Source organism: Protopterus annectens, chromosome 14.part0, assembly GCF_019279795.1.
Source record: "Protopterus annectens isolate FY-2018-M chromosome 14.part0, PAN1.0, whole genome shotgun sequence".
NCBI lineage: Eukaryota > Metazoa > Chordata > Ceratodontiformes > Protopteridae > Protopterus > Protopterus annectens.
Window position 1 is genome coordinate 662,684,646 of NC_056748.1, and position 27,065 is coordinate 662,711,710.

General features: G+C 42.1%; 1 protein-coding gene across 2 annotated transcripts in view; it reads left to right on the forward strand.

Moving 5' to 3' along the window:
* Window positions 1–17,104: 17,104 nt before the first annotated feature.
* Window positions 17,105–27,065, forward strand: part of ANKRD22 (ankyrin repeat domain 22) — a 235,079-nt gene continuing 225,118 nt past the window's right edge. For both annotated transcript variants that reach the window (XM_044056413.1, XM_044056414.1), the window contains exon 1: window positions 17,105–17,319. In XM_044056413.1, coding sequence (XP_043912348.1) covers window positions 17,299–17,319 — 21 coding nt within the window. In that variant the 5' untranslated portion in view covers window positions 17,105–17,298. The remainder of the gene's footprint in view (window positions 17,320–27,065) is intronic.

The window sequence follows — 27,065 nt, forward strand, 5'->3', positions numbered from 1 at the left end:
CTCCCCTACTTTTAAGACTAAGCATGACCTTCTTCCTACTCTCAACCAGTGTCATTCTCATTCAACAGGCAGCTGCGTGGTCCCAAATAACTCCATACCTCTCAACTGTCTGGTTTTTGGAAGAATGTCCACATTTTTATCTCATATGTACAGGAATACTGTCTGTGCAATCCCCCTTCCGATTATATATACTGTTTTAGTCTTATTTACCAACCGGGGAACCCTAATGTCTCCTCCTCCTCCTTCACAGCCACCAGTGCCCCGTCAGCAGCGAACTGGTAGCGGTAGGGGTTTAACAGAGAAATCCACCCACGGAAGACTACGTCTCTTCTTACAAGTGAACGGTCGAAGTGATATCCGGTACTGACATACCGGCAAAACACAGCATGGTTTCAGATTTCATACGTTTCAGAAAATCATTGTTAATGCAAAACCTGCCATTCTATTAACTGTTTAAGTTTGTAACAGCAACATTTTTAAAATTGTCCCTATTTCAGGGGCATTTGTCTCAGTAGTGGTAGGGGTTTAATGCAGATCATCACGCCTCCCACTTTGAGGCTGTACTTGGTGGGAAACAAGTAATTGTGCTCTTAAGAGTAGCTCTTGCTCCTCTATTTACAGCAGTGTGAAGTGGTAGGGGTTTAATGGAAAAGTACCTTTAATCTTTTATCTATACAAAAAAATACATCTACATTTCTTTCCTAGCCCTGTACTATATTTTGTATTCTCTTCTACTCTGTATTTCAAGCAAACTTCTTTACACATTTTCCTTTGGGTATTTTCCACTATACATTTCTGAATCTCTTTAACCTTTCTTTCTTTCAGTAATGGACAAATGTGTATATAACAAAGGTACTTATTATAAGCCCCCCCCCCCGGCCCTGTAGTTGTTTTTCTGGTTACTGCACCCACAAAACCTTCAGATACCCCATTTGCTGCCACAGGGCTATCTCCAACATGATCCTAATACCAGGTGAACTCCTCCAGGGCTCAACAAGATCTCCACTTAGCATGACCCCCCTACCCCCCCCCCCCCGCCTGACAAGCAAGCACATTCTTACTACCTAGGCAGTAAAGTGCCCAAACCACTAACATGCCACTATTGCAGGTGTAAGTTCCAGTTTGTGTACTTTGTATATTCATTTTCTTTTGCTAATCAAGTTAGTCCCACTAGGCTTATGGCTTCTTTTCAGTAGAGCTCCAAGTTGGTATTTATACAGATTTTGAAATATAACCAGGCAACCAAACAAATGTTGTATATTAGTTTCATTACAGTGTGGAAGACAATGGTGCTACAACTTATTTGACATTTGTAGGCCGACAAGGTGTACCACAATACATACTGATCATTAAAATGGGGGCCATCACTATTTGGGCGAATCTGGATGGTTGGCTTGTACAAACCCAAGCTAACAGAGTTTGAATGCTGGTTAGTGGATTTGGACAAGTAGGTCCACAGATTATCTGGCAATAATTATGTTCTGCTACAATGTAAAAACATAGACATCTAGTGTTTGATTCGAAGTGTAGGTTGAAGTCCCCCAGTAGAAGGAAGTTCTTACATGAAAGATTGTCCATTATTATAAAAAAGCTCTGCAGTCACTGTTTATTAGAGGTAGGAAGGTACTGTTTTCTATTATGAGCTCTCTAGCCAGAAAGAAATCCAGCTTGAGTCATGGTAAAATGGGTTAGAGCAGGATGTTATATGTGTGCTATTAATACGCTTGCTTATAAGGAGAACTACACCTCCACCTATGGGTATAGGGGAAGGGAACAAGTTGATTAGCTCTGATATATGCATTTTATTTGGACAATATACAATGAAGGGTTACATTTTCAGTTTCTAACCAGGTTAAATGTTAGATCTTCAGTAACATTTTTTTCCATTTGTTTCTTTTTGATTGCAAATGGACTTCAACGTTGACCTATTTGCTTCACATACTGCAAAGGATGATATAGAATAAACAATCTAAGTGGCATTCAAAGCTTAGAACTTTGTCAATGCTTTAAAAATGTAGGGGGATGCAAATGTCTTGAAGAAAAAAAAGACTTTATGCATTGTAAAAAGCACTGTAGAAGTATTTAATGTGATTTCTGGCAGCATAACAAACAAAAAGGGGAAATCAGTGTTTAAATATCCAGAGCAGCAGTGCCGTGGTTTATAAACAAATACATAAATATTGGTTTCCATGTGGCAGGGAAGTCTAAACATGGAAATGGCTGAATATGGCCAAAATGTTTAAATTACTAAGCATATTTGCTGTATCAGTGCTTTTGATGCTAGCAAAAAATAGCATACAGCATATACTGACAGAGTAGAACTGCATAATATAATAAATTATATTCCAAAAGATTAAAGAGCTACAGTGCTTCCTGAATGTAATGGGATACAAAAGTTTATATTCTAGTGTAGTTTGTTATTACCAGTTAAACTATCTAAAACAATTCAAAGAAATTGTAGAGATTTTACTGAAAATTTTAAATCTGTATTTCTTGGTAACTGCAAAGTATTTCATGTTTCCTAAGAGAATTCAAATAGGCATGAATCTATTTGCAGAACTGCATAAAACAGATGAAAACTATAAATCTTGAGATGAATTAAAAGTGGGCTGGTGCACAGATCAGGTGTTCCTGTACAGGAAATCTACAATAACGTAACTCCATTCTCACAAACAGGTGAATATAATCCAGCATTTCCGAAGAAAATTAGAGATCACTAACCCCCAAAGTACAGGTTTGCATAACATTGTTACTTTCTCAGTGCAGAAATTAGTTTGCAAGAAATGGGTTCATTAATGCATGTGTATGGTAAAGACAGATTTGTAAGCCCTTTGCTGTACTCAGTTGCATGAGACTGTTCATTGTTTCTTTCTGAGACCCAGAAGTTTTATTTAGTTATTTATTTGACATTTGTTTACCGGGGTGGTCTGACTGGATCTACAGAACCCGTTTTCAGCAGACACCCTGGGAGAAAAGCTTCACATACAGTACAATACAAATACAATATAATACAATACAATACAAATGACATTAGAAATACTTTACAAAAATACGTTGGAAGAATAAACCATGTTACAAGATGTTACAATATATACTACACATCTAGATGATTCTATATAATTAAAACATTATAGACAATAATAGTCACTCTCACCATACATGATGTAGATAGTGTCCAAAAAAAAATAGTATGTAGGTAGTGCAATGTGTGACACTGACTGTTATAGTACGTGAAAAATAGAATGTTAGTTTTAGTTAGGAAAATAATAGCCAGAAAGATAGTGATGCAGATAGATAGTGAGAGAGTTACAAAGAATAGAAGCAATACAGACTGAGCAAGTAGCTTAAGGATACGGCACAGAAACAGAGGAGGAGTTAGAACAGCCTGAGCAAGTAGCTTAAGGATATGGCACAGAAACAGAGGAGGAGTTAGTACAGCCTTAGGATATTGCAGTCTGTGAGGGATTGAAATGTGAGAGAAGAGGATGATGAGGCTAGTGTGAAAGAAGAGGAAAACCTGAGCATTAGGCAGGCTTTATGCAGGAGCAAAACCATGTATTTTTGAGATGATATTTTAAAGAGGCTTGAAATGGGTTAGCCCAGGCATAGACCTGGTAGCTAGAGGTAGTAAATTCCAAAGTACAGAGACAGAGTATGAATACAAAGAGTGACCTGGTTTTCTTGTTGGTTTTGAGATACCTAAGAGATTTATGTCTTCTGATTGTAGGGATTGACTTGGTGTGTAAGGTGTGACTAGACTGGGTAGTGCAGGGCAGGCAGTAGAACTGAAAATAAAGTTGTGCAAGGTGGATCGCTGAATAAAGGCAAGTTGATTGGGGAGTTCAAGCCAGTTCAATTCTAGGAGTAGTTTACAGTGGTGTGTGTGATATTTATAGTTTGTGGCAAACTTTGCAACTCTGTTGTAGCACTGTTTCATCTTGCTTATGGTAGAAGTCTGTAAGTTACTTAGTTAGGATAGGGGCACCATAAATAAAAGGAGGGAAGTAAAACTGTATTTGCAAAGGTAGTTTTGGTTGCTGCAGTAAAGAATTGTTTGTTTCTATATAAGAGTCCCAGTTTTTGATGAGTTTTCTTTATAATTTTACTGTATAGTTGTTTTTATTTATTTATGTTTGTAACCTATATTATATTGGCTGGAATACAGGACTTATCAAAGAAAGTCAATATAAGCAATATAAATAGTATAAACATTGAAAGACGTGAGATACCATACTAGATATGACAGAATCAGTATAACATCATATGTAATGCTAAAAAGAAACAATATATCATCATAGGTAGGTACTAGGCTATTGGCCAGAGGGCCTATATAAGCCTATCCAAAAAGGTACCCTGGCTTTCACCACCCAAGAAAATTATTTTCTTGTGCCCCTGAAATGAAGGTGGAAAGATTCAAACCCAGCACCCTTGCCAAAGGAAGTGGCTCATTAATATGTCAGACCTTCACTCCCTGCACTAAGTGCATCACAATAATTATTATAACCTGACAAGCTACTCTTCCAGCAAAATAGAAAAATGCTCCAAAACTTTTCATATTGAAAAAAAGAATGAAACCTCTATTAGCAACCCCTTCAGTTTTACTATACAACACTGCACTTCTTTTCTTATCTCTACAAGTATGCTTCCAAAAATGAAAAACTAGAGTAGCTACTGTTTGAGAAACATGTCTTGTCTACTGGATTACTGATTTGCCAAACCTGTAATGTGAGTTAAATATTCCTATCGACCAGAATTTAATATTAGTGAGGGATGGAAAGGACAGATTCCCTTAAGGCATATGAGACTACTCCAGCCTATTCCACAGTGCCATACATTCTCACACAACGCAGAAATAGTCTGTGGCTTGTTTACAGCATGAAAAAATAAAGTAAAGTAAAATCCACTGCTCAGCAAGCAAACGCTGTAGTTCCATGAGGTAGATATAATGTAAGTCACAAAGGAAGCGGAGTACAGCAGAAGTAAGAACAAAATTCCAAATTTAATTCCAAGAATGTGCACTTATAACATATGGATGAGCGCTTTCACCATTACAGCTTCTTCAGATCCTTGTATAAAAGTCACAGTCGACCTCCCCTTATATAAGCAGCTCAATTAATCAATTAAAACAATTTAAACAATTAAAAGCAATGCTGGAGAATTTAAAGAACTCTCCCATATATAAACATGTTAATGTAAAGTAAGACAAAAATACATAAAACTTGCATAGTGACCTAAAAACAAGACTCTGCCCTTCTGAGCTGGGAATTTTCTGGTTAAAGGTTTATAGTGCCTGAATATTTGAACTGTATCTTACTGAAATTGGTTCACCTTGTTTGCTCTAGCATAGACTAGATCCAGGCCTACTGAATCTAGCTTTGTTTATATGCTTGTTGTTTGTTTGCTTGTTATTTCCCTGGAAGCTAATTCCACCTAATACGCAACTTCTCAGCGCTTCTGTGGATCACTAGTGATATCTGCATTGCTTACTGTACTTATTTCCTTGTTTCACTTGAAAGAAAGTTACTGTTTGTCGTTTTTGCATTTAGTTACTTGTAACACATTGCACTCAAGTTACCTGGCACTTGCTCACTAAAGCAATTATATAAGTCAGCACTAAAAATTAAAAGCACTACACCCTCACTCCCCACTGGCCCTTGTTTTCAATTAAGGATTTCCCAATATTATTCTAGCATGTCCAAAGGTCAGTTGTCAATCTCCTCTCCGGTCCAGCTGGTGAATCTGGGAATCTTGAGGCAATGTTATAACTGCCTCATGTACACAGACAACCCTCTCCTCCTCCCACATAACACAAATACTTGCGAGAGATGCAGCTATTTAGCCAAACTGGAGGCTGAGCTCTCTCAACTCAGGACTGGCAAGACCAGACAGGAGGAGAAGGCAACTACACACACCACAAAACCAGCCTCACATAATGCTACCACTCCACTGAATCAAACACATAAACACACAAAGACATACTCGGAGGCTCTGAGTAAAATTTACCTAAACAGCAGAGGCCTCCAAAGCAGACACCCAAACAACTGCTACCTCAAGACACCCCACAAGCAACACATAAACCACAAAAGCAGTGTGCAAAGCAGTCACAGCCCTTAAGGCCAAATACAACACCAAACATACTTGTCATAGGTGACTCCATAGTCAGACACACTGACATCCCACTCACCAGGCTGAACAAGGAGAGGGTCACAGTAAGCTGCCTATCGGGCGCTAGAATCCGCCACATAACACAAGCACTCGGGTCACTCCATGGCAAGTACAAATATGACACAGTCATTGTCCATGCTGGTGTGAACGACCTGAGACGTACCTCCCTGGACTACATGAAAAAAGACATAGAGGAGCTCTCTGATTATGTAGCCCAGGCAGGTATGACCCTAACCCTGAGCAGTATCCTTCCTTCACCAAGAATGATGCCACAATATAGAGACAAGATGATCAGCTTTAACAATTGGCTTAATGTCTTGTGTCATTCAAAGGGGATCCAGTGTCTGTCTGCCTGGGATGACATGCTTGACAAGCCACGCTGCTTCAAGGGACGGCTTGCACCTGTCACCCCTGGGATTCCGGATATTGGCTAAGGCTCTTGCCACCCCATAGTGCCTTTTTAGGCAAGGCTCAAATTCTAAACCTACCACCCTAGAAAACAAAATGGGAAGAAACTGAGGGTAATGCTGCTCAATGCCAGAAGTCTAAATCTCAAAATGCATGCACTCGAGGCCCTTCTCAGTATGGAGAACATCGATGTCTGTGCTGTAACTGAAACCTGGTTCAAGGCTCCTGAGAGCACCCCGGCACTATTAGGTTTTACCTCATATCATGCGTTCCGGCCCCAAAACCCGGACCACACCACAAAAGGAAGGGGTGTATCCATATTCATAAAGGATACTCACACCTCCAGGTTGGTGGCAACGCACGAAGCTTCGAAGCCATCCAGGTGCAACTAACCATAGGCAAAACTGCTCTACAAATTGTAGCATGCTACAGGCCACCCTTTCAAACTCAGGAACCCCACACAGCCTTCCTGAAGACACTGGAGGGTATAAATGTATCTCCAAACACCATCATATTGGGTGACTTCAACTACCCGAATATAGACTGGGAACATTACTCAAGCCCTAACTTTCTAGCCCAATGGTTCCTGGAGTTCATAAATTCAAATGCCATGGAACAGCTAGTCACTGTTCCCACGAGAGGAGAAAATATACTAGATCTCATTGTCACAAACATGGGGACAAAATGCTCCACACGAAGTATATCCCTCATTGGTGAGATCTGATCATAAACTAATCTCACTGGAAATCCACATCCGCCCCCACCCCAAGCAAAAAGACCATAGTGAAGAACTTCTCTAAAGCAAACTTCACACTACTCAAGACTGGTGTGGTATCCTTCAAGGCCCCTGAGCCAGAGGAAACCACAACCCAAGCTGTGGAAGCCCTTACAAATGCCTTCTATGAACACCTCCAGGACTGCATGGATCAGGCAATCCCAAATAAAACGAAGACTCTTTCCACAAAGGGCAAGCGGCCAGTCTGGTGGAGCCCAGCGATTAACAAACTTTACAATAAGAGGAGAAAGCTATTACATGATAGAACAAAATCCATAAAGGGAAGTCACCCCTGATCATTATTAGTAAAAAATACGAGCACTCATAAAATCAACTAAGGCCAATTTTGAGAGAAAAATTGCCATGGATTCAAAGGACAATCATAAGGCCTTTTTCAGCTATGTTAGGAACCTGGGTGGAAACTCCCAGATATGCTCAGAATTAGTCCAAAATTATACAAAATCACTGAACCCACAGACATTGCCAACATACTGGCAGACAGGTACAGTGCAAACTTCACCCTTCTCTCCCCCTCTAAAGGAGAGATAACTATCCCAGCCGAGTGTAGCCTCCCGGACATCTCAAATGCGCAGGTGAAAGCTGCTCTCTCTAAAGCTAAAAACACAGCATCAATGGGACCGGATGGTGCCCCGGCTGTGTGCTACACGAGCTAAATGAGGAATTAAACCCGCACATAAGGCAGCTGTTTAATCTTAGCCTTACCACAGGATACGTGCCCAAGGAGTGGCGTACGGCAACTGTGGTCCCACTCCACAAAGGCGGTGCCTCTATGGACCCTGGTAATTACCGCCCCATAAGCTTAACAAGTCTAGTCTGCAAAGCTATGGAGAGGATCATAATGGAGCTCATAAACAAAGATATAGGGGACTTGCAGACATTGGACCCGACCCAGTTTGGCTTTGTCAAGGGAAGATCATGCCTTTTGAACTTGGTTGACTTCTTCGAAACAGTCACCAAGGCCATTGATGAGGAAAGGCAGTCCATACAGCCTACCTTGACCTTGCAAAGGCTTTCGACACAATACCCCACTCGGGTATTGTAGAAAAACTTACCAGCTTAAATGTAAACCCATATGTCACAAGATGGGTTGCAAACTGGCTTAAGGACAGAACCCACAGGGTTAGAGTTGCTGGCGCTGTGTCAGACTCCAAGCCGGTCACAAGTGGTGTCCCACAGGGCTCGGTCCTTGGCCCCTATTGTTTGGCATCTACTTCTCAGAAGTACAGGCCAACATGGGAGGACTTTGGCTGACAAAGTTTGCAGACGACTGCAAACTGGGCCATAGTGGAAAGTGCATCGGACACGGATATCCTTCAGAAGGGACTCACGGAAACAGATAGCTGGTGCCAGAGCCATGGCCTGAAGTTAAACGCCAAAAATGTATAGTCATACCCTTCGGGAAAAACAAGGTAACCCCAAGCTACCATATAGGTGGCAATCCACTAAGCACAGAAGAGGTTATCAGGGACCTGGGGACCCAGGTTGACAGTGGCCTTTCTTTTGACACTCACATTGCTAAAGTGGTTAGAAAGACCTTCTACATTGCCCACCTGATCATGAAGGGATTCACATCCAGATCTAGTGAGGTCATTGTTCCCCTGTACTCTTCACTTATCAGACCAATGATCGAGTACAATGCCCCATTCGGGATGTATCTCACCCGACATCTGCAGCAATTGGAGAGACCCCAAAAGTTCCTCACCAAAAGGATAAAGGGACTCCAAAATCTGTCGTATGCTGCCAGATTGAAGAAACTCCAGCTCTATTCAGTCGCATACCGTCTGCTCAGAGGTGACATGTGCCTGACATACAAGGCCATGTCCAACCCGGAATTAATGGACATGCTCCACCTCAAAAAATCCAAATCCACCAAAACCACTAGAGCAAGCGACTTAAACCTTAGCACGGATATAAATAGGACATGCTGGAGGGATAGATTTATCACTCAGAGACTCCCTATGCTGTGGAATAAAATCCCGGTCCATGTGAGGCAGAGCACCTCGCTGATTCTGTTCAAGAGAAATCTAGACCTGTGGATGGGAGATCGTAGGTTTACCCCAGGAATCATCTCTGTGTCACTGCTGGACAGAGGCACAACAAACTAATGGGCACAGTATTTTTTCATATAAGGGGTGGCGTAAGCCACAATAATTTGGGCTAGGCTTATAAATGCCTTAGGGCAGATAGCCTAGTATAAACCTATGAACCTATGAACCTATAATATTGATAAAATACATAATCAAGGACATATACAAATAAATGATAGTTCATTTTATGTGCCTGCGTTGTCTCAGCTTAGGTTTTATAGAAGCTCTATCATTCAACCCATGCCCCCTATCAGCTTTCAAACGAATGATCCAGTCAGTCTCCTTAGATTCAGTAAGATTCATAGTATTACCACCCCTCTTATTCACAACAATTATCTCTAGGACCCGGAACAAGAAAGTATGATCATTGTCATTGGTGGTTATATGCTTTGCTAAGGCATTATGTAAAGTGCCCTTTCTCATGTGGTAAATATGCTCTCTCATTCTATCCCTTAACGGCCGGTTAGTTTTACCAACATAGAAACCCGGGCATGCCTAACAAGTAGCTAAATACACCATATTAGGTGTCATACAATCTGCATCTGCCTTGATGGAGAAAATGGTGTGTAAATCCAGGTGTATAAACACCTCACTGCTATCAATAAATGAACAGAAGTTGCAGTGACCACAGGGTTTAGTGTGACCAGTGTTCTTCATAATCCTATCATGTCTGGGGTGACAAAGCAATCGCTTTAGGTTGCTCTTATTCCGAAATAGGAAACTTGGTGTCTCCCCCACAATGTGTTTCAAGTCATCATCAACCAGGAGAATATCCCAATGTTTGCTAATAATTTCCTTTAACTGATATTGATCAGAAGTATACAGAGTAGAAAATTTAATAGATCTATTTAACATATGATCTCCAACGGTTTGATCTTGGACCCTGGGTCCAAAGTATCGTGCACCTGAAGTGGTGCGTGACATGTATGCTTCCTCCATGTATGGTATAATCTCATTATCCTTGTATCCCCGGGTCAGTAATCTATTTCTCAGATTGTCTAATTCTGAGATAAATCCCTGTTCAGTGGGGTTCAATCTCGAGGCTCTAATGGCCTGTCCTTTCATTATATTCTTAAAAATAAATTGTGGGTGCATACTAGACCTTAATAACAAGGAATTGCAGTAACATGCCTTGCGATAGACCCCCGTATTTATCATATCATCTGTTAATCTCTCAATATATAGGTCTAAAAATCAATTCTATGTGTGGAATAGTTCATGGTAAAAGTAAGGAATGTAGTTAAATCATTCATGATGGATAGCATTGATTCCAGCTGTTCTGATGTTCCATTCCAAAGAACAAAAAGGTCATCAACAAACCTTCTGTAGAACACCACATGTTCACAGAAAAGTGCATTCTTAAATAAAACATGTTCCTCCCAATATGCAAGGAACATGTTGGCGTAGCTATTTGCACATGGAGTGCCCATAGCTACGCCATCACGCTGTTTATAGATCTGGTCTTGGAACATAAATGAGTTGTTCTCCAAGACCAGTTCTAAAAAATGAACTATGAGATCTATCAATACTGCAGTGTAAGTACTGTGTGCTTTCAGATAATTTAACACATAATCAAGTCCTATATCATTAGGTATTACAGTAAATAGGGATTGAATGTCAAAAGTCACAAAAGTACAACTAGAGATTCTATCAGGGTGTCCAATACATTCATACAGAGCAATCAAAAATTGTTTGGAATCCTTCAAAACTGTAACATTGTCATTCAATACACATCTCAGATGTTTCTCCACAAAAACTGAAAGGTGTTCAGTTACCCAACCACGGCCAGAAACTATGGGTCTCATGGGTGGGTTCTTCATATTTTTGTGTACCTTGGGGAGACCTTGTATAATCGGTATGGTGGGTGTATAAATCATAAGGTATCCATATAGCTCCTTATTTATTAAATTACTTCTAAGAATATCATAAAGCGTGTCATGAATATATCTGACAACAGAGTGAACCTGTTCCATGGAAGTAGGTTCATAGAACCTGTCCTGTAACATGGAGGACATCGCCTCCGTATAAAATGACATATCCAATACTGCAACTTTCCCACCTTTATCAGCTGGTTTAATTATAATGGTAGGATCATTCTGCAATTTCCTCAGACACTGACGTTCCCGAAAGCTCAAGTTATCCGGCCTCTTCTGTTTTTGGGGTCCCAGTTGAGTATTATAGTAACTATACAATTCCTCCTCTGTTAACTTAAGGAATGCTTCAACTAATGGGTGGTGAGTTGGTACAAAATCACTTAAATTCTTAAAAGCAAACTTCCTGCTCTGTGCTGATTCTTTCTCAGAATCATTATAAATGAATCTAAGCATTACATTCCTACAAAAAAGTTTTAAGTCCACCATTGTATCAGTTAATTTGCTCTGGCTTTTAGGAATAAAATTCAAACCTTTGTTTAATAAACTGGTATCATCATCTGTTAGAGTAATGTGGGACAAATTATAATAATGTGGGACCAAAACTACTACTTTGACTGATTCCAGCAAGCTCTCAAGTTTGGATTTGACTTTTCCTCTGCCAGTGCGCATGGAGAAAGGTCCTCGCAGACCTCGCTCCATGAGCAGGGGCAGACAGAAGAAATTATCAGGGGATTTTATGCCCTATAAGACTTTAAAGAGAATGTGGGACAACAAGCGTTAATTTATAATTTGTCCCACATTACTCTAACAGATGATGATACCAGTTTATTAAACAAAGGTTTGAATTTTATCCCTAAAAGCCAGAGCAAATTGACTGATACAATAGTGGACTTAAAACTTTTTTGTAGGAATGTAATGCTTAGATTCATTTATAATGATTCTGAGAAAGAATCAGCACAGAGCAGGAAGTTTGTTTTTAAGAATTTAAGTGATTTCGTACCAACTCACCACCCATTAGTTGAAGCATTCCTTAAGTTAACAGAGGAGGAATTGTATAGTTACTATAATACTCAACTGGGACCCCAAAAACAGAAGAGGCGGGATAACTTGAGCTTTCGGGAACGTCAGTGTCTGAGGAAATTGCAGAATGATCCTACCATTATAATTAGACCAGCTGATAAAGGTGGGAAAGTTGTAGTATTGGATAATTCATTTTATACGGAGGCTAAGTCCTCCATGTTACAGGACAGGTTCTATGAACCTACTTCCATGGAACAGGTTCACTCTGTTGTCAGATATATTCATGACACGCTTTATGATATTCTTAGAAGTAATTTAGTAAATAAGGAGCTATATGGATACCTTATGATTTATACACCCACCATACCAATTATACAAGGTCTCCCCAAGGTACACAAAAATATGAAGAACCCACCCATGAGACCCATAGTTTCTGGCCGTGGTTGGGTAACTGAACACCTTTCAGTTTTTGTGGAGAAACATCTGAGATGTGTATTGAATGACAATGTTACAGTCTTGAAGGATTCCAAGTAATTTTTGATTACTCTGTATGAATGTATTGGACACCATGATAGAATCTCTAGTTGTACTTTTGTGACTTTTGACATTCAATCCCTATTTACTGTAATACCTAATGATATAGGACTTGATTATGTGTTAAATTATCTGGAAGCACACAGTACTTACAATGCAGTATTGATAGACCTCATAGTTCATTTTTTAGAACTGGTCTTGGAGAACAACTTATTTATGTTCCAAGACCAGATCTATTAACAGCGTGATGGCGTAGCTATGGGCACTCCATGTGCAAATAGCTACACCAACATGTTCCTTGCATATTGGGAGGAACATGTTTTATTTAAGAATGCACTTTTCTGTGAACATGTGGTGTTCTACAGAAGGTTTGTTGATGACCTTTTTGTTCTTTGGAATGGAACATCAGAACAGCTGGAATCAATGCTATCCATCATGAATGATTTAACTACATTCCTTACTTTTACCATGAACTATTCCACACATAGAACTGATTTTTTAGACCTATATATTGAGAGATTAACAGATGATATGATAAATACGGGGGTCTATCTCAAGGAATGTTACTGCAATTCCTTGTTATTAAGGTCTAGTATGCACCCACAATTTGTTTTTAAGAATATAATGACAGGACAGGCCATTAGAGCCTCGAGATTAATCCCCAATGAACGGGGATTTATCTCAGAATTAGACAATCTGAGAAATAGATTACTGACCCGGGGATACAAGGATAATGAGATTATACCATACATGGAGGAAGCATACATGTCACGCACCACTTCAGGTGCACGATACTTTGGACCCAGGGTCCAAGATCAAACTGTTGGAGATCATATGTTAAATAGATCTATTAAATTTTCTACTCTGTATACTTCTGATCAATATCAGTTAAAGGAAATTATTAGCAAACATTGGGATATTCTCCTGGTTGATGATGACTTGAAACGCATTGTGGGGGAGACACCAAGTTTCCTATTTCGGAATAAGAGCAACCTAAAGCGATTGCTTTGTCACCCCAGACATGATAGGATTATGAAGAACACTGGTCACACTAAACCCTGTGGTCACTGCAACTTCTGTTCATTTATTGATAGCAGTGAGGTGTTTATACACCCGGATTTACACACCATTTTCTCCATCAAGGCAGATGCAGATTGTATGACACCTAATGTGGTGTATTTAGCTACTTGTCAGGCATGCCCAAGTTTCTATGTTGGTAAAACTAACCGGCCATTAAGGGATAGAATGAGAGAGCATATTTACCACATGAGAAAGGGCACTTTACCCAATGCCTTAGCAAAGCATATAACCACCAATGAGAATGATCATACTTTCTTGTTCCAGGTCCTAGAGATAATCGTTGTGAATAAGAGGGGTGGTAATACTATGAATCTTACTGAATCTAAGGAGACTGACTGGATCATTCGTTTGAAAGCTGATAGGGGGCATGGGTTGAATGATAGAGCTTCTATAAAACCTAAGCTGAGACAACGCAGGCACATAAAATGAACTATCATTTATTTGTATATGTCCTTGATTATGTATTTTATCAATATTAACTTATCAGAATGTTTATTTACATGTTTTTAGGTCACTATGCAAGTTTTATGTATTTTTGTCTTACTTTACATTAACATGTTTATATATGGGAGAGTTCTTTAAATTCTCCAGCATTGCTTTTAATTGTTTAAATTGTTTTATTTGATTAATTGAGCTGCTTATATAAGGGGAGGTCTACTGTGACTTTTATACAAGGATCTGAAGAAGCTGTAATGGTGAAAGCGCTCATCCATATGTTATAAGTGCACATTCTTGGAATTAAATTTGGAGTTTTGTTCTTACTTCTGCTGTACTCCACTTCCTTTGTTGTTTACAGCATGGAAAAAGATCTATATCAAGCCCTCCTAGGAGGCAACCATTGATCAAACATTACTAGAAGTGTAGTAATTTGAAATGTATGAAAACTTAAGCACACCTACACAAGAATAAATTCCTTAATGATAGCATCACCTCCTGTTCATTGTTAGGCATGGTTCATGCAAAAATTTCTCATACTTATTCTTAAACCCTCATTAAATACTTGACGATCTCAATGATCAGTGGAACTGCTTATTAGAAATAAACTGTTTAAAGGGACAACTTCATCTGATTGGGGGGGGGGGACTCTCGGGAGAATTAAATTGTCCCAGCAGCATACTTCACCACCACTTAAGTTAAGTTGATCCCCACCCTCCTCCATTCTACAGTCCTTACAGGAAATAAAATAAACATTTGCATTCTGCAAAGGTCAGACTAAAATATAATCCTTATAATTCCAATTCACCCATGCTGGCCAAAATATACATGTATTGGTATTGTGATGGCATGGGTAATGGATATGCTTAGCTCATTCTGTAAAATACTGTCTGATCTTTGTTTTCTGACTTAGTCCCTTCTCATTATGCAGGATCCCTGGGGCAATCTTTCCTTAATGCATTTCCAGTCTTACCCCACTGTTGCTACTTTCTTCCATCACACACATTCCTTCTCACTGTACCTTCCAGTAGCTTGATTTTTATCCAACTGTTTTTTCACAGCCACAGGTTTTCTATAGTTTTTCTTTCCATCTCAGATGCAGGGAATCATGGGAATGTAAACCATTTGACTGAATTGTCAGTCTTGTGTTAAGAGCTTTTCTTCTGACCTACTGTTTCTATATTGGTATGAACTACAGCAAAGATACTGACCTAAAATATTAACCCTTACTGACTTCAGGGATGGATTATGCTTCGGACAAGCTAGATTTACAAAGGGCACCTTCTGTAAAACATAAGGGCTGATGTTGGTGTTAATGTGCTCCGCAGTATTACTATAAGGAAACACACTTAGATAGGGTCAAGTGCTGAAAAGCAGTACTAGGCAGACTCCTGCAATAAAACTCACTATCTTTTCCAACCTCAGGAAAATCTGTCTTGTTAAAAAAGTATATATATTCTTAACTCCCTCGTATAATGCTACAAGTTAACTTTTTACAAACGTAAATGCTTATAGAGCCTAATACCCAATCTCCACGTTAGCATTGCACTAACTCTAACAAACTCTTTTCTAGCTATTGAAAGAAAAATTCTAGAATAAAATAAAAGAAAATCCTGTATTAAGTCTGTCCTGGTTATATGGAACAGGTTTCTAAATTCCTCCATTCCTCCTGAGAATGAGTTTCAGGTTTCAGCAAGGAGAAACTTGCCTGCTTCCTTTTTAGTGTTCCAAAAGAGACGACCCCCCTGAAAATCCTATCCTTTATTACCTTTCCTTTTTAAAGCAGACCTACTGGCTAGGGTTGCTAAATTAGATGGAGCGCAGATAATGCCTTACCTACTAATGTTTCTTGTACAGTCTGGTATTGCTTATTGAAATCAAACCTTGCTCACCTGAGCAGACGGAGACCTCCCTCAAGCTTTGGAGATAATCAGATGTTTATTCAATTCCATTTTGCACACCAGTATCATTCAGTATGATTAGCATGACAAGATAACCCGAAAAGGTCATCTTAGCCTTCCTTCAGATCCAGTGAGAGCAGACACTTACCAAGCATGATGGATGGCTTAACCAACAAGAGAAAGTGCTGAACTACAAACAGGAGGATGTCAAGCACACACAAGCCATTAGACCCACAGACTACTCTACCTTAGGGGAAATATGTCTCCACAAGATACATTATTCTACCCCACCCCTTTCAAAAACTTTCAGAAATTACCAAACCACCGTAAAATAGGTGTGCTTTTAAACTCTCACACACACAGGCACTCCTAAAGCTAAGACTTCTCCACTGCTTGTGTACATAAACAGGCCTGTCTGATATTTATCGGTTTACTACACAAAGTTGCAAAGGCATTTGGGGAAGTTGTTTTAGAGTTTATGCAGGAATAATCATTCTGTACAGCCTAATCCTATTCAAAAATACAAATGCTCAGACAGTCACTGTAATCCAAGCCGTTTTTAACTTTTATTGCTGTATGTTCCTGTAAAAGTTAATAGTTATGGAATTTAAAAAAATGTTATATCTTCTGGCTATCCTGTCTTCTGTTGTGTAATTGTGAAATAAAAGCTATTCTTGACTAATTTTCCTGTTACGGCCTGTGTCATTTGAATCTGATGTGCTGAGACAACATGAAACCCAGCTTCATGATTGGTACAGTTGAGTAATGTGTGTTTTTTTTTCCAAGGTGTGGCAATGACAAAATCATTGAGAAACTATCTTCTCTAAATTCTGGGAGTAACAGGGATGTGCTTTCATATATTTTCAAAGACTTTTTGGAGGTTTGATCAAAAAGTGTATTAGAAAACTTATTGATGCAAAGGGTGTGCTGTTGGAATCTTATAGGTGAACTGAAACTCATGAACAAGTGAGATCTGAAGAACAGACTAGAAAACAATCATGGGTGTTTCATATTCTGAGGCAAGTATTTATTTACATAATTTTGTGATGAGGAAATGAGTACTGTGGTATATGGATTCAAGAAATGCTTAAAGCTAAAAAAAAAAAAAAAAAAAAAGACAAGTTTTTATTATTTTGTTTCTTGGCATCTGCCTTTAGCTCTTTCTATCTGTTCCCAGCCTTTGTCATTCATCATTTAATACCATATTCACTCCTCACATGCTCACGCACACATGGACATATTCACATATAAACTTTATATACGGTCTCACATGGTTTCATTTAAATAGTTAACGGACGTGAGCTGTCTTTTCATTTTCAGTCTTCTGTACATAGAGAACATTTCTAACAAACTGATGAGTGACATTCAAAAGGCTTCAGTGCAGATTCCTGTAGACCTCTCTCTGCACCCTTCCATTAGTGTTATTTATGCAGCAGTCGGAACATGTTTTCAGTTTTGGGTGCCTTTTTGTTAACCAAGTTTGAGATTTCCATGTATGTATGTGGGTGAGTGTGTGCTTTGTATGTGTGTATACAGCATATGCCTGAACTTAATTTAGAGCTTTATTTGTAGATTGTTTGCTGCTTTTTATGGTGTACATTAATAAATAAGGAATATTGTGTAAGCTAGAAAGTACAGATGGCTGGGTCCTGCAAAAAGGTCATCTCTACTTTTAACTGGATGGTTGGGGTCCTGCAAAAAGTTCATACACTTCTTATGCAATTTTACTGTTTAGTAAGACTGATCATTTTGTGCTAAAAAGACAATGGGCCAGATTCAGGAAGGCTTACACGGAGTTTAAGAGTAGTGTAAGCCTCCGTGTAAGCCTCCCGATTCAGGTACAGCCCAAACCTCCGTGTAAGAGACAGCTAACACGTCTCTTACACGGACTGGACGTGGAAATGCTCAATACCTCATTTGCAGCTGAAAGATATGCAAATGAGGTATTTGAGCGATCCAAGAAGCCCAAACCAGTCCGTGTAACGGACGTGTTAGCTGCAGAAATGTACTCAGCTGACAACTGAGTACATTTCTGCAAAAATGAAAACGGAGCTATGTCAGCTCCAAATAAAGGGTGCATATGTTTCATTAAGCATGCCAATGGCCAAATATGTGGCCATTGGCATGAAAAAGTGTTGCAAAAATATTTTAAACAACTTTTTTTTTTTTGTGGGATTATGATGTGTAACTGCAGCACACCCGCATAAGCGGGTGCTACCTAAAACTGAAAACCGAAGCTTATAAGCCCACAATTGTGGGATTTATGTATTACATGAAATGTCAATGGAGGGACTTGCAGACCAAAAACAATATAGCCTCCGTTTAGTGGTTGTCAAGGGGGGGAAGCTCCGTGTAAGACATGTAACTAAGCATTACTAGGCATTCCTATGTAAATGAGGGTTACAATACTGAATCACACTGCCACATAGGTAATGAGCACTGTCTGAGTAGTGTAAGAGTTATAGAAGGGGAGGAACAGAGTAAGAGGTAGGTGACATCACGGGGGGGAGGATAGAAATAAATGTATCAGATTGGAGGGCAATGAAAGGTGACAGATGACAGACAGACATGAGGGAGAGAGGTGTGTCCCAACAGAACACTAGAAAAGTCAAGAAACAGAGGGTGCACACTATCCCTACACTCAAACTTTCTTGATATACGTGCATGCGCACGTGTAAGGCAGGTTCAACATGTGGGAGCGTGTTGCAAACCGTTTACAACGGTTTCTTGTAGGCGTCTGCGTGTGGAAGGCAGTGTGCGCGCGTTTTAACATGAATCAGCCAAGTTCACACCGTGTAAGGATGTGTGCGCGCGTGTAACACCATGTAAGGATGTGGTCGCGCGTTTAAGTAACTGTGAGCGTGCTTAAGCTGGTGTGCACATTGCTCCCCCTCAGGAAACAGAGAGGAAAAAGGAAACAACCAGAATACAGGGAAACTGCTAGAGGATACTGCTGGAGTTAATTGGTGGAAACAATTGGAAGCAGGCAATTACATAGGCATACTAGAAGCCCAACCCAGCACTTAAAACACTGCAAAGAGCAGTGCAGGGTGTTTCTCACAAGAGATACTGCAAGAAAGTAAGCTATCAGAATTGAAAACTGAAAAAAGCTGAACTCAGAGCAGAAAGGCTAGGGGCTGCCATAGCTGTTATAATCAGGCATAGGCGAATTGCTGAGGGTGGTGACAATGCAGATGCTGACAGACAAACCAGAGTGAGGAGAAGGAGAAGAGTATACAGGCCCAGGGTCACCTACAATGGGTTACATGAGCTGGAGATAGTAGAGCGCTACAGAGTGGACAGAGACCTTCTGCAGCAAATTGTTGAGCTGTGCAGGCCATGCCTCACACACAGAACCAACAGAGGGGAACCCATCCCAGTGGAAACCAAGGTATGTGTTGGCCTAAGAATACTAGCAACAGGTACCTTCCAGAGACCAACTGGTGATATGATTTGGATATCACAGGCATCAGCCTCCAGGGTACTGCACCAGTTCCTGGATGCCATGTCAGCACATGTCAGTGATCATGTATATTTCCCCAATGCCCGTGAGGTTGTGGCCAGCAATATGTGTCTCTTTCAGCAAATAGCGGGATACCCTGAGGTATTGGGTGCAATAGACTGCACGCACATACGCATCAAAGCACCAGCCGGTGAGCGGGGTAGAGCCTACATGAACCGCAAGGGCTTCCCCTCCATCAACTGCCAGGTTGTGTGTGATGCCCAGGGCATAATAATGAATGTGTGTGCTGGCTGCCCTGGGAGCTACCACGATTCCCACATCTGGCATCTGACCGGTGAGTGCCAATCATTTGCCAGTGGGGACTTCCCACACGGACACCTAGTGGGGGATGCAGGTTATGCACTTGAGCCGTGGCTGATGACACCCATCAGAAATGCACACACACCTGAACAGGAACGCCATAATGAGGCACACGCACAAACACGTAACGTCATAGAGCATGTGTTTGGGCTGCTCAAGTCACGGTTCTGGTGTCTGGACACATCTGGTGGAGCCTTGCAGTACACACCAACTACATGTACCCAAATGATCATGATATGTGCTATGCTACATAATATGATCCTGCGGAAACAGCTGCAGCAGGACCAGCATAGGGCTGGGCCAAACATACCCCCACCATTGCCAAGGCCACCACAGGCAGAGGGTGACTCGGAGGAGGAACAACCTGACCTTGCCCCAGTAGGCAGAAGGAGGCGTGCCCAGTATGCCCTGGCCTTGGCAAAGAGGCAACGCATAGCACATACACTTGGTCAGTAGGAACACTGGGACTGATACCCGCTCTGACTCACTCATATAGTAACAGGGATGCCTAACATGACACAACCTGCTTCCAAACATGTACAGGGAGTGTAGTATGTGCATCTGACAGAGGCAGCCCTGCAGCACCACCCGAGGCATGAATGCCATGTGTCAAATAATGTAACACCATGTACCATATGCACACCTGAGGACCCTGACTAACATCCACCCTCACCCATCACAAACCACAAAAACACAAACTCACATTCATAGGTACCACAAGGGACAGGAACCTAGATGTAATGCTACCCAATGCCAGAAGTATAAACAGCAAGATGTGTGCAGTGTAACCGCACACAGTATAGAGGATGTAGATATCAGTGCTGTAATAGACAACTGGGTCAAAGCCCACACCAGCACCCTAACACTACCAGGTCACACCTCATACAGGGATGTATATGTGCAAAAACATGGAACAAGCTACAAAACGAGAGTGACTAGCAATAAATGTCATGGATAACCACACCCCCATGTTGGTACCACAACAAGAAGCAACATGGATTAGCCATGGTAAAATACCAATTGCTAAAACTGCCTACTACTAAATAGCTTGCTGCAGACCACTGTCCTAATAGCAGGAACTGCACCAGGCCTATGTTCATAGGTGCATAGGTTCATACTAGGCTATCTGCCCTAGGGCATATATAAGCTTAGCCCAGAGTTTTGTGGCTTCCTTCACCCCTTCAGTTCTAAGGATAATATGCCCATTATGTTGCTGTGCCTCTGTCAAGCAGTGACACTGAGGTTATCCCTGGGGTATACCTGCGATCTCCCATCCATTAGTCATGATTTCTCTCGAACAAAGCCAGCGAGGTGCCCAGTCTCACATGTACCAGGATGATGTTCCACAGCATTGGGAGTCTCTCGGTGATGAATCTGTCCCTCCAGCACGCCCTATGAATAGCCGTGTTGAGGTTTAAGTCTCCTGCCCGTGTAGATCTGATGGAGTTAGAGGTTTTGAGGTGAAGCATGTTCATTAATTCCGGGTTGGACATGGCCTAGTATGTCAGGCACAGGCCACCTGTGAGCAGATGGTAGGCGACTGAATAGAGCTGGGGTTCCTGCAGTCAGGCAGCATAATACATACATTTGAGACCTTTTATCCTTCTGGTGAGCAATGTTTGGGGCCTGTCCAATTGCTGCAGGTGTCGGGTCAGAAACATTCCGAATGGGGCATTGTACTCAATCATTGGTCTGATGAGTGATGAGTACAGGGGAACAATGACCTCCCTTGATCTAGATGTGAATCCCTGCATGATGAGGTGGGCAATGTAGAAGGTCTTCCTAACTACTTTGGCAACGTGAGTGTCAAATGAAAGGTTACTGTCAACCTGGGTGGCCAGATCCCTGATAACCTCTCCTGTGCTTAGAGGAGTAACACCTATATGGGAACTAGGGGTAACCTTGTTCTTCCCAAAGGGTATGACTATGCATTGTTTAGCGTTTAACTGTAGGCCATGGCTCTGGCACCAGTTATCCATTTCTATGAGACCCATCTGAAGGATGTCTGTGTCAGATGGGTTGTCAACTATGGTTCCCAGTTAGCAGTCATCTGCAAACCTTGTCAGCCATAATCCTCCTGTGTTTGCTTGTACGTCTGAAAAGTAGATGCCGAACAAAAGTGGGCCCAGGACTGAGCCCTGTGGGACACCACTTGTGACAGGCTTTGAGTGTGACATGGCGCCAGCAACCTTGACCCTGTGGGTGCTGTCACTTACCAGTTTGTAACCCATCTTGTGACGTATGGGTCTACATTTAAGCTGGTGAGTTTGTCAATGATACCCGAGTGGGGTATTGTATCGAAAGCCTTTGCCAGGTCAAGGTAGGCTGTGTGGACTGCTTTGCCCTTGTCAATGGCCTTGGTGACCATTCTGAAAAAGTCAACCAAGTTTAAAAGGCATGATCGCCCTTGACAAAGCCAAACTGGGTTGGATCCAAAGTCTGCAAGTCCCCTATGTCTTCATTCATGAGTTCCATTATGATCCTCTCCATAGCTTTGCAGACCAGGCTTGTCAAGGTGATGGGACGGTAGTGTCCGGGGTCGGTGGAGGCACCACCTTTGTGAAGTGGGACCACTGTTGCCGTATGCCACTCCTTGGGTACGTATCCTGAGGTGAGGCCAAGATTAAACAGCTGCCCTAACTGCGGGTTCAATTCCTCATTGAGTTCGTGGAGCCCACAACCGGGGACACCATCCGGTCCCATGGATGCTGTGTTTCACACCTTGGATAGAGCAGTTCTCACCTGAGCATTTGAGATGTTTGGGGGGCTACATTCCCCTGGTACAGATATCCCTCCCTTTGGGGGGATGGGGGGGAGAAATATGCACTGAACCTGTCAGCCAGTATGTTGCCAATGTCTGTAGGTTCAGTGATCTTTACATCATTATGAACTAATCCTGAGCATATCTGGGAGTCACCTCCCAGGTTTCCAACATAGCTAAAAAAGGCCTCATGATTGTCTTCTGAGTCCTTAGCGAGTTTTCTCTCCAAATGTGCCCTGGATGATTTTATGGGAGATCTCAGTTCTTTATGCATAATGAGCAGGGGTGTCTTCCCTTCTACGGAATTCGCTCTATCTTGTAGTAGCTACTTCCTTCTGATGTAGAGCATGTTTATGGCTGGGGTCCACCAGACTGCACGCATGCCTTTGGTACAAAGAGTCTTTGTTTTGTGTGGGATTGCCTGATCCATGCAGTCCTGGAGGTGCTGGTAGAAGGCATTTGTAAGTGATTCAGTGGCTTGGGTAATGGTTTCTGCTGGCTTGGGGGCCTTGAAAGAGACCACACCAGTCTTTAGAAGTGTGAAGTTGGCTTCTGAGAAGTTCTTCACTGTGGTGTTCTTTATCTGGGGTGGGGGCGGGATGTGGACTTCCAGTGAGATTAGTTTATGATTTGATCTCACCAATGATGGGTATACTTCTGGTGTTGAACATTGTGACCCCATGTTCGTGATGATGTGATCTAGTATGTTGTCTCCTCTTGTGGGGATGGTGACTAGTTGTTCCATGGCATTTGAGGTTATGAACTCTAGGAACTTTTGGCCTAGAGTGTTGGGGCTTTATTAGTGATCCCAGTCTATATTGGGATAGTTGAAATCACCCAGTATGATGGTGTTTGGAGATACATTTATCCCCTCTAGTGTTTTCAGGAAAGCTGTGTGAGGTTCCTGAGTTTGAGAGGGTGGCCTGTAACCTGCTACAAACTGCCGAGCAGTCTTGCCTATGGTTAATTGCACCTGGATGGTCTCCGATGCATCGTGTGTTGCCACCAACCTTGAGGTGAGGGTGTCCTTGATGAATATGGACACCCACCCTCCTTTCTTGGTGTCGTCTGGATTTTGGGGCCAGAACGCATGATATGAGGTAACACCTGATACTGCTGGGGTGCTGTCAGGAGCCTTGAACCAGGTTACAGTCACAGCACAGACATTGATGTTCCCCATACTGAGAAGGGCTTCGAGTGCGTGCATATTGAGGTTGAGACGTCTGGCATTGAGCAGCATTACCCTTAGTTTACTTCCTTTTTTGTGTTCTAGGGTGGTAGGTTTAGAATCTGAGCCTTGCCTAAAAAAGGCACAATGGGGGTTGCAAGAGCCTGAGCCAAATTCCGGAAGCCCAGGGGTGACAGGTGCAAGCCGTCCCCTGCAAATCAGCGTGGCTTGTCCAGCATGTCATCCCAGGCAGACGGACATTGGATCCCCTTTGAATGACACCATAGATTAAGCCAACTATTACAGCTGATCATCTTGTCTCTATATTGTGGCATCATTCTTGGTGAAGGTAGGATACTGCTCAAGGTCAGGGTCATACCTGCCTGGGCTACATAAGCAGAGAGCTCCTCTATGTCTCTTTTCATGTAGTCCAGGGAGGTACATCTCAGGTCGTTCACACCAGCATGGACAATGACTGAGTCATACTTGTACTTGCAGTTGAGTGACCTGAGTGCTTGCATTATGTGGTGGATCCCAGCGCCCGATAGGCAGCTTACTGTGACCTTCTCCTTACTCAATCTGGTGAGCGGGACATCAGTGTGTCTGACTATGGAGTCACCTATGACGAGTGTGTCTGGCATTGTGTTTGGCCTTAAGAGCTGTGAATGTTTGGCACACTGACTCTGTGGTCTATGTGTTGCATGTGCTGTGCCCTGTGGAGGCAGTTGTTTGGGTGTCTGCTGTGGTCACCTCTACTGGTATGGTAGATTTGTGATCAGAGCCTCCGAGTATGTCTTTGTGTGTTTATGTGTATGATTTGAAGTTGTGATAGTGCTATGTGAGACTGGGTTTGTGGTGTGTGTGTGGTCACCTTCTCCTCCTCTCTGGTCCTGCCAGTCCTATGTTGAGAGAGCTCAGCCTCCAGGTTGGCTATATAGTTGCATCTCTTGCATGCATTTGTGTTTTGTGGGAGAAGGAGAGGGTTGTCTGCGTACATGCGTCAATTGTAACATTGCCTCAATATTCCCAGGTTCAGCAGCTGAGCAGGAGAGGACACTAGCAACTGATCTCTTGACATGCCAGAAGGAATAGACAACAAACTGTTGGAAGACAGGAAGATATCAAGCCCCCCAAACCACATTATATCGCTTGACTGACAATACCTACACATACACCATAGTGTCATAGTTTCATAGTTTACTACTAGGCTATCTGCCCTAGTGCATTTATAAGCCTAGCCATAGTGATGTGGCTATTGCCTCCCCTTATAGTGGTAATACGTGTACAGAATAGATTCCGAATATTGTGCCTCTCACTTAGTAGTGACACATTATGACCCCCGTACATAATTGAATACCTTGACTGTGCCTCTGTCTAGTAGTGACACAGGGAGGACACCTGGGGTAAAACTACAATCCGACATCCAGATGTCCAGACTTCTCTTGAAGAGAGTCAGTGAGGGACTCTGTCTAACATGAACTGGGATACTCTGCTAGAGTGTGAGATGCCTGTGAGTTATGACTCTGTCCCCCAGCATGTCCTATACATGTATGTACTGAGGTTCAAATCTTCAGCTCCCATGGTTCTGGTGGATTTGGATTGCTTGCAGTGGAGCATGTCCACCACATCCTGATTGGACATGGTCTTGTATGTCAGGCATAGGTCACCTGTAAGTATGTGGTATGCCACTGAATAAAGCTGGATTTCCTTTAGTCTGGAAGCATATGACATGTGTTGTAGACCCCTGATCTCATTGGTAAGGTACTTTTGGGGTCTCTCCAGCTGTTGCAAGTGCTGGGTGAGGTACATACCAAATGGGGCTTTGTATTCAATCATGGGCCTGATAAGGGAGAAGTATAGTGGTACAATGACCTCCTGTGATCTGGATGGAAAACCCTTCATGATAAGGTGGGCAAGATAGAAAGTCTTTCAAACCACTTTGGCAACATGGGTGTCAAATGAGATGTCACTATCTACATGTGTCCGCAGGTGTCTGATTTGTATTCTGTGCTCAGTGGGTTGCTGTCTATGTATTGATTTGTGTGTACTTTGTTCCTCCCAAAGGGATGACCGCATCAGTTGCAGTCATTTTCAGGCCATGATTCCGGCACCAGCTATCTGTCTTTGTGATGGCATTCTGTAGGATGTGTGTGCTGGCTGATGTATTCATGTATGGTGCCTAGGTTGCAGTCATCTGCAAACGTTGTCAGCCACAACCCTCCTATGTTTGCTTTCACATCTGAAAAGTAAATGCCAAATAAGACGGGTCCCAGGACAGATCTTTGTGGGACACCACGTGTGACTGGCTTTGAATCTGACAAGGCACCTGCAATGTCAACTTCATGGGTTCTGTTTCCTAGCCATTTTGCAAACTATCCTGTGACATATGATTTCATATTTCAGCTGTTGAGCTTGTCTATGATGCCTGAGTGGGGTATTGTGTCAAAGGCCCTAGCCAAGTGCAGGTAGGCTGTGTGGACCGCGTAGCCCTCATCAATGGCCCTACTGACAGTATCAAAATAGTCAAACATGTGCAAAATGCAGGATCTGCCCTGTACAAAGCTGAACTGGGTGGGATCAAGGGTCTGTAGGTCACCAATGTCTCTGTTTAAGAGCTCCGTAATGACTCTTTTCATAGCTTTGCAGACAAGGCTGGTTAAGCTTGTGTGGTGGTAGTCCCCAGGGTCTGTGGAGGCATCTCCTTTGCGGAGTGGGACCACTGTTGCTGTACGCCAGTGTTCAGGTACATATCCTGTAGCAAGGCTAAGGTTAAATAGCATTTGTATATACGGGTTTAGCTCCTTCTGGAGTTCACATAGCACGCAACTGGGGATACCATCAGGTCCCAATGATGCTGTGTTCTTGTCTTTGCTGAGTGCAGCTCTCACATGGACATCTGAGATGACAGTGAGGTTACATTATTCTGTGATAACTATCTTCTGTTGGGGGTGAGGGAGGGGGAAAATTGCACTGAACCTGTCTGCCAGAATGTTGCCAATATCTGTCAGGTCAC